The 20236-nt window shown below is 37.4% G+C and overlaps 1 protein-coding gene across 2 annotated transcripts in view; it reads left to right on the top strand.

Moving 5' to 3' along the window:
* Positions 1-8007, top strand: part of CAV1 (caveolin 1) — a 36087-nt gene extending 28080 nt beyond the window's left edge. For both annotated transcript variants that reach the window (XM_059396525.1, XM_059396526.1), the window contains exon 3: positions 5771-8007. In XM_059396525.1, the coding sequence (XP_059252508.1) occupies positions 5771-6112 (342 nt within the window). In that variant the 3' untranslated portion in view covers positions 6113-8007. The remainder of the gene's footprint in view (positions 1-5770) is intronic.
* The last annotated feature ends 12229 nt before the right edge of the window (positions 8008-20236 follow it).

The raw sequence follows: 20236 nt of genomic DNA, 5'->3' as shown, positions 1-20236 counted from the left end.
CTTCCATTTAGGGAGAACTGAGCCACATGTCTTCCTTAAACAAATCTCTTGCCAAGGAGACTAACACTATCCTAGCAAGTGTAAACCAACCTAACTTATCTGTGAGATCAAAGGATTATTTCCATTACCTGAATAAATCAGGATTCTGTGGATGCTGGGCAGACAACACACAAGGTTTCAGTAAACACCTTGTATATTGTTAGTTATGTGTTCTATATATCTAATACATTCACAATTTCTACTAAGAGTCTAAGAAGATATTACCACATATAAACAGAATATTCAAGCTTCATATTCTTTGAGATTCTAAATGTACTTTAAATTTTCTACTTCAGAAATAAAATGTCCAGATTTTAGGACAAAAAAAATGACCCTGAAAACAAACAAAAAGCCCCAAAAACAAAAACAAACAAACAAAAAAATGACACTGTATTTTATTAATCCTGTGCACATATAAAAAATGTTTTAAATATGGTTATGGCATACTTTTAACAAGACGAAACCTTCTTAGATTTATTACCTTAGTAAAGTATTATCAAAACACAAGACAGATTGCTTTTCTTGATGTCTGTTGCTAGATTTTTGTTGATTTATGTTTCTGAAATTATAGCATCATAAGTCAATGCTGCATAAAGGAATTTAATGTCATTTATAAAAATCTAGTAATATAAATTGTTGATTCCTTATAAAGCATCTATTAAGACATAGAAATATCACTGAAATACATTCATGCCTTTGATCTTGAGGTCTGCATAAGGATTCTTGCCAGAAGGGCAACTTGTTCCATGGATTACAGAACAGAAAATCAATTCTTGCAGACACAGGTCAACCTCCTCTGAGGCATCTTATTTTAAGAAAATAAATGACACCTGCGTCTCTTGGTTTTTGTTTTTGTTTTAAATCAAATCTCTAATTCTTCTTCTGCTCCAAATCTAAGTGAGCAGATAAAGTTCCTGTCTAGGTAAGACATACTCATTAAGGAGTAAGAGGAATAAGTTCCTGAAGAAATGGGACTCCAGAGTGATAGTTTTAATGTGGGATAAATCAGCCAATGATGGATGTGAACAATGAACACACTGGGGACTGTCAGAGAGAGGCACCATCACTTACTCAGCAATAGCCCTATGGGACCTCTTGAGAGCAAGATGATGTTCAAGTTCCAATGCAAACCTGTCTGTCTTTTGCAGCAGCTACAGCAGCTAGACTGACAGGGGATGTGTAGCAGACAGGAGCAGAAGAGCCCAGTAGAGTTCCTAAGCCTGAATTCTAATCCTGTGTCTGCCATACCTGGGAAGGTACCCTTAGATCCAGTCATCTGACAACCTTGGCCATTAATTTCTAAAGATTCCTTTAGCTTTAAACATCTACGAAAATGCTGAATCAACTGTGCTTTAGGTGATGGGGAATTCTGACCTAACGCTATATGGAATGACTGATTATCTAGCAGAACTCTGTTGAGTTCAGTGCATTACTGATATATATCAAAATGTGAAATGAAGATTTTTTTTTTAGAATATTCCTTCCTGTTTTCTTCACCCCAGGTAGATATTCAGAAATGTTCATGTTCATACTATAAAAAGGACATTTCTTCTAACTTCAAGTAGGAATAACCTTCAAGTCAATGCCTTAGAAGGTAATGAGAGACTTACAGGAGACCTGAAGATATGATTGGGGTAAATGGAGAAGGGATATGGTAAGAAAGATATAAGCTCCTAAAGATACAGTGTTGAGCACAGAGCTAGACCTAGGCCTGTGAATCAAAAAGTTAGAGTTCTAATTTCAGCTTTTCCACTGGTTCATTTGGGACCTTGAGAATGTCTGGCCCATTTTAAACCTTCTGTGCCTCAGTTTCCTTATCTGCCAGTTAGAGTGAGAGTTCTTGGCTGAGTGCCCAGGATTGTGAGAACACACGGTGCAGAGCCAAGAAAATACAATCAGTACCAAAAATCCAAAACATCCTAGTTACTAGATGTCCTAACTTAAAATGGAAATCCTACCAACAGTAATTCCTTTAATAATTAAAATGGGAATGTTTTAGGAAGCATATCTATGTGGGTCAAAATTAAGCAAGTATGGCTATTATAGGGGCTTATAACCCCAGGTATACAAAAACAAAATGAGCTCACGCTTCAGGTTGAACAAGTTTCAGCTTTGCCACTTAGCATTTGTATAGCCTTGAGCAATTTTTTAACTTCAAACACCACCCTCATCTATAAAATAGAAATAATGTCATGCATCTCAGAGAATTGTGGTGAAGATTGTTACAAATGGAAATTAGTTCTTTTGAGCCATTGGTGCTTTGTGGTTGATAGTTTCTATTAAAATTCTCAATTAAAAAGCTTAGTCATCCACAGCAAGGAATTTTTAATGCTACTATTTATTGAGCATTTACTATATTGTAATGCTTTATACCCTTGTTAAGCACTTTATATAAATTATGTCCTATACTATTCATAAAAACCTACTACTATTACTGTTACAGAAATGGAAGGAGAAAGTAAGCTTTATTTCTGGTTCCAATGTGTTTCCTTTACATGCCTTACTTTCTTTTGCTCAGCTGCATCTAAAGGGCTATACTTTTAGTAATCTCTAGCCATCTTAAATTTTCAGGACTAAAACAGCAACCAACTAACTGAATATATTTATGTAACATGTTATTTTCGTCATGTTTTGTCCACCCCTAGAGACCTGCTCTAAATTTACTTGAAGGCAGTTAAGAATTTCCAATATGTTCGTTGAAAAAATGCATTTATAGTTATGCTTAAAAAAATAAAGTTGTTATCAAGAAATCTCACCCACATCCATATGTCCACAAATCTTCATTAAGGACCAAATTGTATATGTGATATACATAACCTCATTGCAACATTGTCCTTAGAGACCATGTTTTGAGAATTCTTACTATTATAAGAAAAATAAAATTCAGCAAATTCTTTTTTGTTAATATGGTTTTTAATTCTGAAATAGTAAAATTGTCTTGGAGAAAATTTGAAAAATATTTTTCTAAAGTGATGTGGTATTGAAGAAAGAGTCAGTATCTTTCAGACCAGATTCAAAACTCAAATCCACCTCTTATCTATCTGGACAATTTATTAACATTTCTGAACCTTGAATTTTTCCTGTAAAGTGGGAATAATCTATGAAGAGTTGATGTGAGTTAAATGAGAACAGTGTCTGATCATAATAGCAAGTCAACAAATGTTAGTAACTATCCCTCCCTAGGAAATGCATCTCAAGGCAGGCATAATTCACGTTCTGCTTTGTAAAGAGGTAGGAATACCCTAACTCCAATAATGTGCTCCCTGCCCTCCTTTGATAGTAGACTACCTTTATTTTTTAATAAAAGTGAGGTACCCTCTCCCATTGTGCACTCTGAATGTTCCCATTAAAGGGCATTCATGGACCATGACTGCTCTTCTTTTGTCTGCTCTAGTGTATTACTTTTGGCTTCACCAAATATTTTTACAAAATAAGGTCATCTTATAAAAAAAAAAAAACACTATTGGGTATCTTGAAATTGGATGAAGAAAAACCACAGGCTTTTATTCTTAATAGCTTTGGGAAAATACAGTGTCAGTACAAAACCCCATAGTGGACAATTAAGTAAAGTGCACAGAAATATCATTAAAGGATTGATCTGACTTGCCACATATTTCATGCAACCTTTTAAAACACACAAGTAAATGTTTTTCTCTGAGTCTAGATCTAAATAGGCAAAGAAAAGAGTTGGAATGACAATAAATCTGTTTAAAAAATGAAGTTAATTATGTAAATAAAGCATATGTAAATAAAATTACAATCATCATGCAAATGAAACATAATAGCAGAAATACCATTTTTTACATATTACCTTATTAAGGCATTGGACAATAGGTCAAGAAACAGAATGTTCTAGAAAATAAACTTTTAATTATTAGTAAGCATCATGTACTTTTTCCAAAAGAGGTTTTATTGTGTTGAATCAAAGGTGGCATCCTGGCACTGAGAAGCTCCACAGTCACCCAAGACCTCATCCCCTAATCCTGAGCTTGCCTGGATTCCTGATGATGTTGGCAGTCATCAACTTGTCTGGATTTCAAACTACATTATATCCCTTCATATAGCTGCCTTTGCCAAGCAGATGAGCTGGTTCTGTCCTACTGTTCTATTGGTAATTTTTTTAATCCCGTGCTTCTGTTGAGATTGTATAAATCCTTCTAGAGAGATAAAAGCTCCTGCGAATTCATTGTTTAGGTAGCAGGTACTGCGTAAGAGAATGCTCTAGGGAAATGTGTCAAGTTTGCATTCTGGTCCCACCACTGCTGTTTGCTTCCTGTTAGCAAGTCACCTTCACCTCTCTGAACTTCTGTATCTTCTTTTGTAAAGGGATAACAACCCACCTTCTCAGATTGGTTTGAAACCCCAGATCATATAGAGACAATGCATGGAGAAGCACTTGGTTACTGTTAACTGCTTTGTACTGCAAATTCATTTATTTGATTACTTCCTTATGGCCACCCAAAGGGACTACTATAGGATTCACTGGTGTGGACCACTGATATTTGTATCTGTCTTTATTCAAAACTTTACTCTGTTCGTTTAATTCAAAAATGAAGCTCTCCTTTAACATGTTTTTAACTGCCTTCCTTTCTAACTTCCTTCTTGCTGTTAATGTCACCTCGGCTTTCCTTAGCTAGCAAATCAGAATCTCAAAGCTCATCTTAGGCTTTTCTCTCTCTCTAATCTTGAAGTAACCAAATCCTGTGGGGTCTTCCTTTAACATCCCTGAAATTCATTCTTTCATTTTCTTTTTCCTGGCCACAATTCCAGTTTGGGCCCGGCACCAAACCTGGGATATAACAACAGTCTCTTTGCCTTGAGTTTCTTTTCTCCAGCCTATACACTGCTGTCAAATTCAGCTTAATAAATGACCACATTGAGTGTGGCTGCATTCCCCCACTCTACTATCTTCAATAGACCTTCCACTGTATGCAAAATAAAATTGAGACTGGCTTCAATCAGTCTTACTAGCTGTGCCCACACAGGTCTCGCTGCCTGTGAGACTCACTGTATCACCCTTCCTTGTTCCTGGGATCTTGCTCACACCATTTCCAAAGTACCCTCTTTCTTCTTCTCCAAATCATACCCCATTTTCCAAGCCCTGCCCAAGTTCCACCACCCCATGAAGACTTCTTGAGTCCTCACAGCTCACAGTGATCTAATTTGCTGAAGAAAATCTACCAGTGGAGTGTTCGAAGAGTCAGCAATCAACTATGCACTAACTACCCCTCAAAACTGTTTGTGTAGTTGTGTTGGAATACAATTAGCTTAGGCCATGTCATTTGCATTTCACTGAGCGCCTCATCTATTTATCCATGTTGCCAGGTTTTACTTAAATGCAGGAAGTTTTTTTTTTTTTTTTAAAGATTTTATTTATTTATTTGACAGAGAGATTACAAGTAGGCAGAGAGGCAGGCAGAGAGAGAGAGGAGGAAGCAGGCTCCCTGCTGAGCAGAGAGCCCGTTAAATACAGGAAGTTTAAAGAAACATGTGGAGAACATGTTAGAAATTCTCCTGGATTCCACCCCCAGAGATGCTGTAAGGAAGGTCCAGGTGAAGCCCAAATACCTGTTTCCAGCAAGTTCAGAGTGATGTTGATGCTGCTGAGTACTTTCAAGCATCTCACACAGAACTCATACATTAAAGCTAATATGTATTTATGGATACTCAGTAGTGGTTTTTCCTCTTTTCTTCTATTGTAAGCTCACATTCTGTCTCTTCTTCCTTTTAGATTGATTTTGAAGATGTGATAGCAGAACCAGAAGGAACACACAGTTTTGATGGCATCTGGAAGGCCAGCTTCACCACCTTCACTGTGACAAAATACTGGTTTTACCGCTTGCTGTCTGCCCTCTTTGGCATCCCAATGGCACTCATCTGGGGCATTTACTTTGCCATTCTTTCTTTTCTGCACATCTGGGCAGTTGTACCGTGCATTAAGAGTTTCCTGATTGAGATTCAGTGCGTCAGCCGTGTGTATTCCATCTACATCCACACCTTCTGTGACCCGTTCTTTGAGGCTGTTGGCAAAATATTCAGCAGTATTCGCATCAACATGCAGAAAGAAATATAAATGACATTTTAAGGATAGAAGTATGCCTGATTCTTTTTTTTTTTTTTTTCCTTTCAATTTTCTTGGTGCCAATTTCAAGTTTCAAGTTGCTGGTACAGCAACAGTATATGAATGAATTTTCTTGGTTCAGAACAAAGAAATCACTCAGTTTTCATAACATTATTTGTGTCTTCTGAGCTATTTCATCTATTTTTTTTTTTTGGTGGTCTTGATTTTTTAAACCCATTTAAAATTCTTTTCCTTACATTCTTATTTGCATGTGGACCATTGTTTTATTGGCTGAGATATGGACCTATTGTTGAAAGGTAACTTGAGAGAAATATGAAGAACTGAGGAGGGAAAAAAAAAAAAAAAGAACAAACAACCTCAAATGCCTATTCTAATATGTTGATCATTTTATGGTAAGGGAAGAATTCCTGGCTAAGGCCATTAAGTGTACAGGTATGTGGGCAGGTTTTAAGCAAACTCTTCCCCCACCATCTGAAGCATTAATAGACCATTGCCATTCACTTTAATGATCCAACTGGATCTAGTGATCTTTATCAGGTTAGAAAATATAATCTGCACTCACATATTCCAACTAATGCCTTACACTTCTTGAAATTTTAACCTGTGATTCTTTATGTGCCTGAATATTTGTTATATAGATAATGAGACCTAAGTGCCTTCCTGTTCTTCACATTTTCCTTTTCAAACAGGGTCCAACTCATCAACTTTCATTAGGTCCAGCAGCCTTCCTGAAGACCAAAATTAGAAAACCCATTCTCCATGCTCCTTTCTAACTCTCAGAAACAGAGTTGGATGAAGTTCACGTCTGCACTTGATTACGCAGCATCTTTATCTATATCAAGTATGGTGTATATCAACCCCATGAAACAAATTAAGGTGGACAAATGGGACTGAGCCCTCTCTGGGCTGGCAGGAGTGGAAGCCAACTTTCCCTGCCTCTCATCAACTGAATGAGGTCAGCATGTCTATTCAGCTTCGTTTATTTTCAAGAATAATCACGCTTTCCTGACTCCAAACTAATCCATCACTGGGGTGGTTTAGTGGCTGAACATTGTGTTCCCTTTTCAGCTGATCAGTGGGCCTCCGGGGAAGGGCTCATAAAATGGAGGCCATTGTGAGACTGTCAGAGTTGCTGCAAATGTGACCCCCTTCAAAGTAAAGCACTTGTAACTGTCTGTTATGCTGTGATACACAGCCCCTCCCCCTGCCAGGAGCTTTGGACCTAATCCAAGCATCACTTTGCTCAGAAAGAAGATGGGGAGGAGGCAGTAATAAAAGATTGAGGTAATTTTGCTGGAATAAATTCAAATTCTTCTGAACTCAAACTGAGGAATTTCACCTGTAAACCTGAGTCATACAGAAAGCTGCCTGGTACATCTAAAAGCTTTTTATTCCTCCTGCTCATATTAAGAGTCTGACCTTGGGGACATTACTTTTAACCTTCAGTTATATGCTTTTATTTTTATTTTCATACACCTATTGGAACTCTGCTTGATTTTATTTTTCATCTCTTCTAGATTTCCTGACACTTTAATTATCAACCTGTTACCTACGTTTAAGTTTTGCATTTAAAACAGACACTGGCATGGACATAGTTTTACTTTTAAACTGTGTACATAACTGAAAATATAGTATATTTGCATACTTCATAAGTGTAAAGATATTTTTATCTTTATATGAGGAAAATCACTTGGGAAATTGCTGTGTGATTCAATCTGTAAACTGTGTATCCCAAGACATGTCTGTTCTATTCCCTCATGCAAATCAATTGCTGGTCCAAAAGATTGCTGAAATTTTATACGCTTACTGATATATTTTACACTTTTTTATCTTGCATGTCCTGTAAAGGTTACAACCCTGCACAATAAAAATGTTTAACAGTTCAACAGTCAGTCAGCTTCATTATTTTACCCCAGAACTGGTGTGTATGTCAGTGTCTGTGTTTGTGTGTGGTAAGCACGTACATAGTGTCTGTATGCGGTTGTGGGAGGTAATGGTCTTACACTTGTCAGTTATTGCAAAGTGGGATTAGGTGTGATCTTTGTTCTAAGGCCATCACCATGCATGTTACCTCAGATAAAAGTTATAATGAATAAGAATTTATTTAACAGTTTACCCAATGCTTTATTTAAGTTTTTATTTAAATTCCAATAAGTTAATATACAATGTAATTTTAGTTTCAGGTGTATGGCACAGTGATTTACACCTGCATATAACACCCAGTGTTAATCACAACAAGTGCACTCCTTAATCTCCATCATCTATATAATCTATTTCCCCAACCACCCTATGTGTCATCTAATTTGAGCCCCCAACAACTTTGTGTGATGGATATTAATATTCTCATTTGGTAAGGGACACATCCAGGGGCTAATGCTTTGAAATTTGCTATGTCTTAACTGGGATTTTTTTTTTTTAAGAGGTGTATTTCAGTCACAGTTTATTTTTGGCCTTGGCTAAGCTTACATTCAGAACTTCTGTATTAGTCAGGGTTCTAGAGAGAAGCAGAACCAATAAGAAATATATTGATTCTTCATATTTGAAAATATACTGGTATATATAAATAATATTAAAAGCTATATAAAGACATATACATATAGATAAGGAGATTTATTTTAAGAAATTGGTTCACATGATTTATGGGGACTAACAAGTCTTGAATATGCAGGGTGAGTTGACAAGCTAGAGACCCAGGAGAGTGTCAATGGTGTAATTCCTGTTTTAAAGCTGCTGGCAAGCTCAAGACCCAGGAAAAGCTGCTGTTTTAGTTCACGTCCAAAGGCAGTGAAGAAACTAATGTCTCAGTTTGAAGGCAGTCAAACAGGAGGAGGGGAGCCTGCTTCCCCCTCTCTCTCTGCCTGCGCCTCTCTGCCTACTTGTGATCTCTCTCAAATAACTAAATAAATTATTTTTTAAAAAAATAGTGTCATGAAGAAAGTCACTAAACACATTCTGATATAAATTACAGCATTACCAACAACATACACATCATTTGTTCTTCTCTTCCACTTTATTTCTCCATGATTTTTTCTTCCCATCAAAACTTTCCCTACTGTACCCATTTATACATTTTGATATGTCAAAATATGAGTTTCACCAAGGAAAATTTTAGCAAAAAACTATCATGGATATTTGAAATATGTATTTTTCTTAATTGAATAATAGCAAACACATGTTGACAGTTACTAAGGAAAAAGTTGACTTTCCAGCAGCTGTTGACTTCATCAATTTCACTATGTGATGAGTCACACAAAATTCCACAGAGCTAGGAAGCTACAAGTGAGGAAGAGGGAGTGTGTGTGTGTGTGTGTGTGTGTGTGTGTGTGTGTGTGTGTGATGAGAGAGGAATAGGGAGACTTGAGACATGGGGAAGCAAATAAAATTAAGTTGAATGAGTGATTTGATGCTACAGAATGTTGAACTGTTTACTCTACACCTAACTAGTACTTCAAAAGAACAACTGAAAAACATATGAAAACTAGCATAAAGTATGAGGTGCTTGCAACAGGTAGAAGGCAATCAAAAAAATAAAAAAGACAACATCTGCCCACCTGAGCCACTTATGAATGGGCAAACACATTTTGGAGCGAAATCTACTCTTCTTCATTTTTTTTTTAAGCTATTATTTACTTATTTGACAGAGAGAGATCACAAGTAGGCAGAAAAGCAGGCAGAGAGAGAGAGAGAGAGAGAGAGGGAAGCAGGCTCCCCACTGAGCAGAGAGCTGACTCGGGACTTGATCCCAGGACCCGGAGATCATGACCTGAGCCTAAGGCAGCAGCTTAACCCACTGAGCCACCCAGGCGCCCCCCTCTTCTTAATTTTTATTAATATCTTGCCAACTTTTAATGAGATAGTAACTATTCCAGCCATTAGTCAAAGTCCTTTTTAAGAGGTTATTTCTTTAATCCTTCATCACATTGCATAATCACCTCGAAAAGGTGAGATTTAGTTACCTGCCAACTCTGAATAGAAAGTTCTATCAACTCTATAACACAAGTGAGCACTGTGAAATGTACAGCACAATGCTCACATTGATGGATGTAATTTGGCTTGATATTGACTTTACATTTTCACAGTGGTTTTCTTCTTTACTTCATTGTTTCTCATATTGACCTCAAAATAAAAATAGCTTCCATATATTGAACATATAAAATATGCCAAGCAATGTACTAAGCATTTCACAAATGGTACCCCTACAATAGCCATATGGCTTATGTGCTACAATCTAGGTCAAAAGGATACAATTGCTCTGTCTTTGAGATCAGAATATAGAAGCTCATTGGAGTTAAATAACTTACTCAAGGTTACTCAGCAAGTTTAACACCCATGATATTATTTCCAAAGCTCTTCTTTATGTAGAAATCCACTCCATCCTTGGGAGAAATTCAAAAAGTAGAATACCATTTGGCAGTATTACAATAGCATTATGTGTTATTAAGGGGAAAGAAAAAAAGAACACTAAATGGTTAGAAGTCATGAAGATAATGTGTTTCCTAACCCACGATTCTATTCACATAATAGTTCACATTGTTCCTTCAATAGGCATTTATGGAACAACTATTTGGTGAAACAGGGAATAGAAAGATAAGACAAAGAATGGTGAGATGAAGGCCTTTGTCTTCAGGGAATCTCATTAAAAGCAATAATGAAGGAAACTCCAAAATGGAATTAATATTTTGCCATTTTTATGCTAAGAAAATAGCTTTTTTGTAAAAATTAAAATTATTGACAATAATTTAATGGTTTAATATGATGGCTTTGAAACTGTGCTCTATAGAATCTAGAAGTGTTTGACTGGGTTCTGTAAGATGACAGAGGTTAGTGGTAGAGATGAGAAGAATAACATCCACCACTGTCTTCAGACAGGCAAACTCCTCTGTGATTTCTTTTCATATCAGTTTTTAGCATATTTTGTTTGATAAAATAATCCATCAATAAGAAAATTTGAAAACCATTGAATGACTTGTTGATGAAATAATACATTTTTATATACAAACTTAGATCTTAAATGAAATGATGCTTGCTTTTGTGATTATCACTAAATATGTTCTAATAATATTTTTTGAAGATGCAGGCTCAACTGAGGGGTTGACCAGTCAGAAAATGTCTGTCAAAACCATGAGTACACATCAATTAAATATATGATTGCCTTGCAAACTCTCACACTCTGGTTCTAACAGAACCAGAATGGTTCTGACTAGGAAAAAACTAGTAGTGTCATCTATATTCCAGAGGAAAAAATAAATTTAACAGTGAGGTTTTTGGCATTAGAACACATATCTAGGATGATGTCAAATATTGTCCAGGCAATTTACAAATAAAATATCAGTCTTCAGTATCTATACTGGACTAGAACAATTTCTTTAGATTTCCTTATTTCAACCTTAAACAATAATGAATGCAAATAATAAGCCACGCCTGCAACAGAAAAAACTTTGAATTTAGAAGCAGGAACCTATAATCAAATCCTCAATCAATCTTAGAACCAGCTGTGAGTATGGATAAGTCTTATAACTGACTCAACTCTCGAGCTAGAAGCTTTGTTGTTTCCTACTTCATTAGACTATAATGCAAATAAAAATGTGAAAATGACTAAAACAGACCCAGATCTCATGGAAATTAGAAAGTTTCAGGCAACCCCTCATTCCATTATCTTATTTCATTCTTTCTAGTGCCTCAGGGTCATCTACCTGCTTTTCTTAATGCATTTAAGCCATTCTTTTGCCTGTCTTCATCCAACCATATCTCTTCTGGTGCTCATCAATATGGACTGAGTCAAAATGCCCAAAGTCTACCTGACCATTTACTTAAAGATCAATCACCATCTGACTTCCATTTCTGTATCTCTGTAGACTCAAGAGAGGCATCTGATTTGCTCAGACTAGATAATACAATGGCTCCTCCTACATTTGATGTCCACTCTGGCCCAGTCAGGGGTAGTAGCTTGGTTTCAAAGGCTGTCCATTCAAGGAATTGTGGAAGGAAAGAGAAGCTAATCAGCAATAGGGATGTGAATGGCAAACTGGCAAACATGTCCATTATAATGTCAATCTCCATAAAACTCTAATCTTCCAAACTCTTTCACATCTCTGTCTTCCTGTACTCCCATGATATAAGAAAAGAAGTGTACTCATAACCCCATTTTATATATACAAAGAATGAAACACCAAGGATAAATGACTTACCTAGGATCACTTGGTTAGTGACTGGTGGAGCAAGATATAAATCCAGATTTTCTGAAAGTTCAGGCTGCCAGATCTCTCTTTAGCAATTAAGATTACAAGGATTTCAAAACAAACAGCAAGTACAACAAAAGCTGTATCAGTATCAACTGTAGAGGCAGAAATACAGGCATGGATAAAAAGAAGTAACTACCCAAAGTCACTAAAATAAGGGAATAAATCAGCTTGAAATATACTTCTATCTTCACAGCAATGTGCTTCCCCTCTCTTCCCAACTTTCTCTCTATAAAGTAACATTAATGCCTGTGAGAAAAGAACTTGAGGGTTAAATCCTTGGCGCCAGTCCTAGATGGCAATGAAGAACTTCCCTTCACCCCCTTCCAGAATTCAGCCAATGAATAGATGCCTCTTTCACATGAGTCTTGGAAAATACAGTTAATATTTAGCCACTACCCACAAATTAAATGAGGAGTTATCTTACTGTAAATGACACAACTATTTCATTATTTATGGAATTTAAATAAGACATAATAAAGGGGGAAAAGACATAAAACAGCTGCTGCTGAAAGTTTCAATAAAAGATCACTGCTGACCACTTAGAACTGTGAGATTATTATTAAATACAAATATCTATTGCACCTGACCCATGGTGATGGGGAGGGAACAGGAGAAGGCAAGGAGAAGTATCACTGGCATGAGGTCTAACTTCCTGCATTACGAATAATGTTGCCAGCAAATTTGGGAGTTGTCATGGTTCCCACTGTATGGTCCAAGCTCATTTGTAGAATAGAGCAAAGAGAGCTCAGTGTTTTGGAATGTCAATGCAAAATTATAATAATTGCTTATTACATAATACAGTTGTTAAAGTATTTTCTGTGTTATTCATCTACATGGATAAGAAAGACAGAATAAATAAACATAATTGTGTTTTCCTCTCATAACTTTCCCAGGCAGAGAGAGCTGCTCTGGTCCTCAAGGACTTGAGACATTTTACTCATATCTTCACTGAACTGTAAAATACTATGGGGCAGAGACCAATTTTTAGCCACCACTGTGTCCACAGAGTTTAGCATAGTGACTATCACAATAAATATCTGCTCAACTGAACTGATAACTCTGTTGTAGAATTTGCTGTGATATATTCTAAGTTCTGCTATAGGCATATAATAATTATAAGTTCTTAAAAATAGAGGGGCCAAGTCTGATCCCTTTACATCTTTGTAACTATGAAGCAGTGTTGTCCAACAGGACTTTCTGTGATTATAGAAATGTTCTATTTCTATTATAATGAGTGGAAATCTCTTAAAGAAATATTATTCCTTTAAGAAACTGTATCTGCACTGTCCAGTAACAGCCATCAGTCATATGTGGCTATTTTGAAATGTGGCTATTGTGACCAGGATCAAAAATTTTTAATTACATTTAATTTCAATTTGAACTACAGGTGGTAGTTTAAATAGTAGCTACAATTTAAATATTTCTGAATGAAACATACCTAAATGAACTCTCCATAAACCTACATTCTTCCAAAAGCTCTCATCTTCAGAATTCCAGGAGCATTTAATACCTCTTGGCTCAGCTGGGTTAAGTATGTGGTGTTAAGAAAGAGAGAATTTAGTCATTCATGGATTTTGTGAGGAAAGCCTTTTGTGGCTAATTTCAAAGATATGCTTCATTGTCACTGATGCACTAAATACTCCCCAAAGCAATCTACAGACTTAATGCAATCCCTACCGAAATAGCAACAGCCCTTTTCACAGAACTAGAACAAATAATCCTAAAATTTGTTTAGAACCACAGAAAAACTGAAATAACCAAATCAATCTTGAAAAAGAACAAAACTGGTGGTATCACAATCCCTGATTTCAAGATATACTAGAAAGCTATAGTAATCAAAACTGTATGGTACTGGCACAAAAACAAATGCATAAATCAATAGAGTAGAACAGAGAGCCCAGAAATAAACCCACAATTATATGGTCAATTAATCTTTGACAAAGGAGGCAAGAATATGCAATGGGAAAAAGAGATTCTCTTCAACAAAAGATGTTGGGAAAAATAGACAGCTACATGCAAAAGAAAGAAAGAAAGAAAGAAAGAAAGAAAGAAAGAAAGAAAGGAAGGAAGGAAGGAAGGAAGGAAGGAACTGGAACATAGGCAGTAATTTCTCTGACATCAGTCTTACCAACAATTTTTCTAGATATGTCTCCTGAGGCAAGGGAAATAAAACCAAAAATAACTATTGGTATTACATCAAAATAACAAGCTTCTGAACAGCAAAGGAGACAACAAAACAAAAAGGCAACCTACTGAATTGGAGAAGATATTTACAAATGATATATCTGATAAAGGGTTAATATCCAAAATATATTAAAGAACTTACACAACTCAACTCAAAATAATCAATTTAAAATTGGGTAGAAGACATGAATAGACATTTCTTCAAGTGACCCCATAGAGATGACCAATAGCCACATGAAGAGATGCTTGACATCACTCATCATCAGGGAAATGCAAATCAAAACCACAAAGAGATATCATTTCACACCTGTTAGAATGGAGAAAATAAAAAACACAAGAAACAACAAGTGTTGACAGGATGTAGAGAAAAAGGAAATCTCATACACTATTGGTAGGAATGCAAACTGGTGCAGCCACTGTGGAAAACAGTATGGAGGTCCCTCAAAAAAATAAAAACAGAATTAACATATGATCCAATAATTCCACTACTGGCTATTTACCCAAAAAATATGAAAACACTAATTCAAAAAGATATATGCACCTCTATGTTTATTGTGTTATCTACAATAGCCAAAATATGGAAGCAACCTGTGTCCATTTTTAGATGAATGGATAAAGAAGATAATACACATATACAATGGAATGTTGCTCAGCCATGAATAAGTCATCTATAAACCATATTTTTACTCCTAGTTTTATAGCTTAGGGCAGAGTGCTTAAGTAGAAAAGCAATCTACCTCTGTTCTAGTCCTACTCAACTATCTACCAGACTGACTTTGGAGCTCAAGTACCATGGAAACCACTTGACTTTTCTTAGGTACAAAAAAGGGGAATTCCTATCTGTTGTGTCGCCTTCCCAGAATGCAGTTAACAGAAAATGAGATCACACGCATGAAAATATATAATGCTAAGCAAATACAGATTATTATTAAAATATGTTATTCATCTTGAATTAAGTGGTATTTTTTTATTTTTTTAAGATTTTTTTTTTAATTTGTTTATTTGACAGGCAAAGATCACAAGTAGGCAGAGAGGCAGGCGGAGAGAAAGGGGGAAGCAGTCTCCCGGCCAAGCAGAAAGCCCGATGTGGGGCTCGATCCCAGGACTCCGGGATCATGACCTGAGCTGAAGGCAGAGGCTTTAACCCACTGAGCCACTCAGGCATCCCCCGAATTAAGTGGTATTTTAAATAATGATTGTCATAGCTATGATGCTTGTGTTATTAACAAATAATTAAATATACATTTCCTTGCATAGTAAAGATATACATATGTGCCCCCCCCAAAAATCAAAAATTACATTCTTCCACTTTTATTTCTACTTTTTCTCTGCTGTTTCATATCTTATAAGGTTATATCTTGCTTCCTGGGTTGATTCAAGTGACAATTCAGTACTTATTCCTCTCACCCATTTTTCAACATTATTGGATGTGGCTCTCAGCACAGAAGGGTTACACTGTAGGATCTAAGTTTGTAGGAAAAACCCTATACTGACATATTATTTCCCAGCCACACTTCCAAGAAAGAGATTTCACACACTGTGTTTCTAAAGGTCCCCTGAAGAATGGCTATATGGGATCCTCTCAGAAATAAAAGGAATAGAAGGAGCTACACCAGAAAGTGATCTAGGGAGTGTCCTTCAAGACAGGGGAGACAGCACAGAAGTGTGTAGGCTCCACAAGCACTGGAAGCCTCTACCCTGACCCTATGCACTGGCCTAAAATGTAACAACCTCAGAAGAGAATGGCTACTTCGGGTTCCTAAGGAGGCTGGATCCTCAGTACTGGGCTCCTAGCCTGGCAATGACCCCAGTGCCCCAGGAGAGTCCCCATCCTTGAGGAACAGTAGTTCTCTAAACACTACCACATCCTCTTTGGGGACCAAATACAAGAGACGCTTTGGGCATTCACATGATACCAAGAAGCATCCCATCATGGCAGAGCTTGGCCTTTCCACCAGTCAGGTCAAATGGGGGACTGGAGCATATTAAATTTATTTACAGGAAGAAAAGAAATGTAATATTACTCACATCCTGTGTTTTGAAGAAAAATCATACTGCTACCCACTTTATGACTATGCCTCAAAGAAGCAGGGCTGCCTTCCATGCCACATTTTTTATAGGGGACATAGCGACATGGCTTTTGGATTCATCCTTTGTCACAACCCCATATCCACAGAACTATGAAGACTGAGCTGGAGACAAATCCAATGACACTTGCCAGGCAGTGTTCAAAAACCAGTGTTTTTCTCCAACCCTCAAACAAGCTTCTTAGATCAAATGAATGTATCTAGGGAACTGACGTAAGCTAATTTGGTTGTTCATGAGTTTTAGATTATTCTGGCAGATATCAGTTACTTCCAGTGACTATAAACAAGTGAGAATTATAATCCCCCCCACAACCTTATTACCAAGGGTTTTACTAAAAGTACATTTCAAACCAAAGGAGCCACGTGTTCAAATACTCACAACAAGCAGACTACTAGAAACTACTAGATAAACTGAGACAATAAGTACAATGAAGTCCTAAGCAACACCAGATATAAAAGGGTCACTCAAACATGTATCAGTGCTCTGGTGAAGAATTCATCTGAAGTTGTAGTCAGAAGTCAGGCCACAAGATCCTCTGTTGAGATGTTAAGCAAAGCCTGGGTAAAGCCCTGGTTCCAGAAGACCCCTTTGAAGGGGGTAGACAGCCAAGCTCTTTCTAGAGTCTTACTTCCTATTGTTTATACAAGGACAGTGGTGCCTATACAATATTTCTAGCTAATCCGATTACCACTCATTTGACCAATGAAAAAATAGTGTATCATCCCTCATGATAGCTAGCAAACTTTCTTGTGCTCATTGGAGATGAAGTTAAAATAGTATTGCTGGTTATATTCTTTCAAGTGCTAGCTGAGCATTCACAAAGTATGAATTTCTTAGCCCAGTATTTCAAAAGTTAACTACCCATTGCTAAGGTAAAAATGTGCACACAGACATGTGCACACACATTCTTCTGTTTGTGCTACAGAATTATAATTTACAGAGAATATAACAATACTGTTCTCCCTTCAGAATTCTTCCCCTGAATGGTTGAGGGGTTTGAACTCTTCCTTCTCCCACTCATAGGGCTTAACCTTCGAGTTCAGTGTTTCCCCTCACTGTCTTTATTCTGAGTCCCCATCCAAATAAGCCTCTGGAGCTATCTGGAAATAACCACACATGTATAAGATCACAGTGAGCACACAGCTTGCATGTGCCCAGCTGCTGGTTCTTCCATCCAGTCAACACACTAGAGTCATTCTTTTTTTTTTTCCTTAATATTTAATTTATTTATTTGATAGAGAGAATGAGAGTGAGAATGACAAGGGAGAAGGTCAGAGGGAGAAGAAGACTCCTCATGGAGCTGGGAACCCAATGCAGGACTTGATCCCAGGATTCCAGGATCATGACCTAAGCCAAAGGCAGTCGCTTAACCAACTGAGCCACCCAGGTGCCCCACTAGAGCCATTCTTAAAAATAAGTGCAAACCCAGTAGTGCTGTTCCAAACCTTCAGGAGCCTCCCAATTTCCTCTCAATATTCAACTGATACTTCCTCCAAACATCTATTTGTTCCATTTGAAACAGAGTATCTTCTCACTCAACTGGGGATATCTGAAAAAATTTCCACCTCTTGCCAAATAGCCTGGTGTCTACAATTTATTTTTTTTTTCTTTCTTCTAGGGATAGAGGATGTTAATAAACTGTGGGTTCTAATAGCAAAGTTGGCCACATAGTTAACTTAAAGGACAATGAATAATAGCCTGTAAATACCCTTCTTGAACTTTCTTCCTTTAAGAATACTGTTTTGTCAGTCTCTGTTTTAAAATATATGTCTCCTTCAGCTAGTGTTTCTCAAACTGTGAGTGCTGACCTATTACAGAATTATAAAGTTGTTTTAGTGGGTAATAGCTTTCCTTTTTTAATGAGAATAGAATAAAATCTGATAGGATAGGATGGGATGGGTGATGATAGGATAAGATAGAAATATTAAAGTAGATCACAGCAAAAGTAATAGGATGAATTTAGTAAGACTTGGTTTACTTTTATGAATGTGTGTGCAGTGAGTTGCAATATAGAGCACATTTCTTACTGAGGATAATACCAAAAGTTTTAGGCTACTACTGTAACTTATGTGGAGATAAATCTTCTTTGGATCTCAAAAAAGTAAAAGAAAATTCTAATGGGAATCACCTTGTGTCAATCAAGATTACCTAGGGTTGGGGGGAGATACCTAAGGGGAAAGTTTGAGATTAAATTCCAACATGATCTCAAAGTATCTGCCTGAGAAAACATTATTTGAAGTATAGGAATTACCCCTGCATGCAGCCCGGGCTATTTTCTGGAAACTGGAGTCTTTGCATTCTCCCCAAAGCAGACCCTAAGACAAAGATTCACATGCAAATCATTTATTTAAGAAGAACAGGAAATACTAAGTGATACAGGGAAGGAAAGACAGCTATAAGAGTCAGCTACTGTGGTTAGCTTACGCACACATAAAACCAGAGGAACAATGCACATCCAAGGGGCAAGAGAGAAGGCATTTATAACCAGTTCCCAAGTTGTCTGAAGCCTGCTGCCAGGGCTCAGGGTGGAAGTGACAGGTGTCAATTCCCTGGTACTTCCAGCCTGCCCTATGCCTGGGTAGAGTGAGACAAAGAGGTTTCCCTTCCCTGCTCTCTAAAAAAGCCCTTGGACCCTGAGACGCAGATACTGAAAGGCCCAAGCGTTGTGGGTAGAGTGGTGCTAACATCTGCTCAGGTGGCCTGATCCTGCAGAGACTCACCTGAAAGGCTATGGTAAAATCTCCATCTTTTCTACTACACCAACTTGGGGGCAGTGCTAGTCCTGAGCTGACCACCATGGCGTAACTGAGGGTGGAAGGCTGTATAAGTAATGTCAAGTATTGTTTTGGCTCTAGTGTTTGGCAGTAAATGAGGTGTAAGTAAAACCTTTTTGATTGTCCTTTCTACCACTTTTGTGTAGAGAACAAAGCTTACAGAAACCTAAAAGGAAAGCCCTTAGTTCTAGCAGATTTTAAACCACTTATGCTAGCTAACTTTGCTGGCTCTCAACCATCAGCCACATACTCTAGCTTTGCCTGCTGCAGATCCATCCCTCCAAAAATTAGTATGCAGTCCGAAATTCTGGGCATGAACTCCTCCATGGTTTCTGAAGTAGCCCACTCTTCTGGCTTCATTGTCTCCAGCCACCTGAAAGGAGGGTGGTAGGCAACTATAGTACTCAGACTCTTAGCCCATCCCTCTCACTTTTGCCTTAACACTGATGTCCTACTTGTAACAATTCTTCCTGGGCCTCTGGCATACTGAGTGGGAGGGGGATTTGCTAAAATTCTATAGTCACCCAGCTCAGTCACTGAGCTGGAATGGACAGATCCAAGGCATCTCCATATCCTGTGCTGGGAAATGCCCCAGCTAAGAGGGGTGTTACTCATAGGTGCAGAGTGGGTCCCAAGGGCTACCAAAGGGATTGGTAATTTCATATTTTCTCATCAATTATGCAATTGCAGATTCACATGGGGGTTCTCGGCTCTGTCAAACAGCCTGGCTAGAAAAATGAACGAAATAACCAAGATGAGTTTAGAGCCGTAGTGAAATAGACCTTGGAGCCTCAACCACAATTTCCACAAGATTCAAAGAGAGAAAT

The sequence above is a fragment of the Mustela nigripes genome, chromosome 4, assembly GCF_022355385.1.
Source record: "Mustela nigripes isolate SB6536 chromosome 4, MUSNIG.SB6536, whole genome shotgun sequence".
NCBI lineage: Eukaryota > Metazoa > Chordata > Mammalia > Carnivora > Mustelidae > Mustela > Mustela nigripes.
Note: the sequence above shows the minus strand (reverse complement) of the source record. Positions and strands in the feature narration are given on the sequence as shown.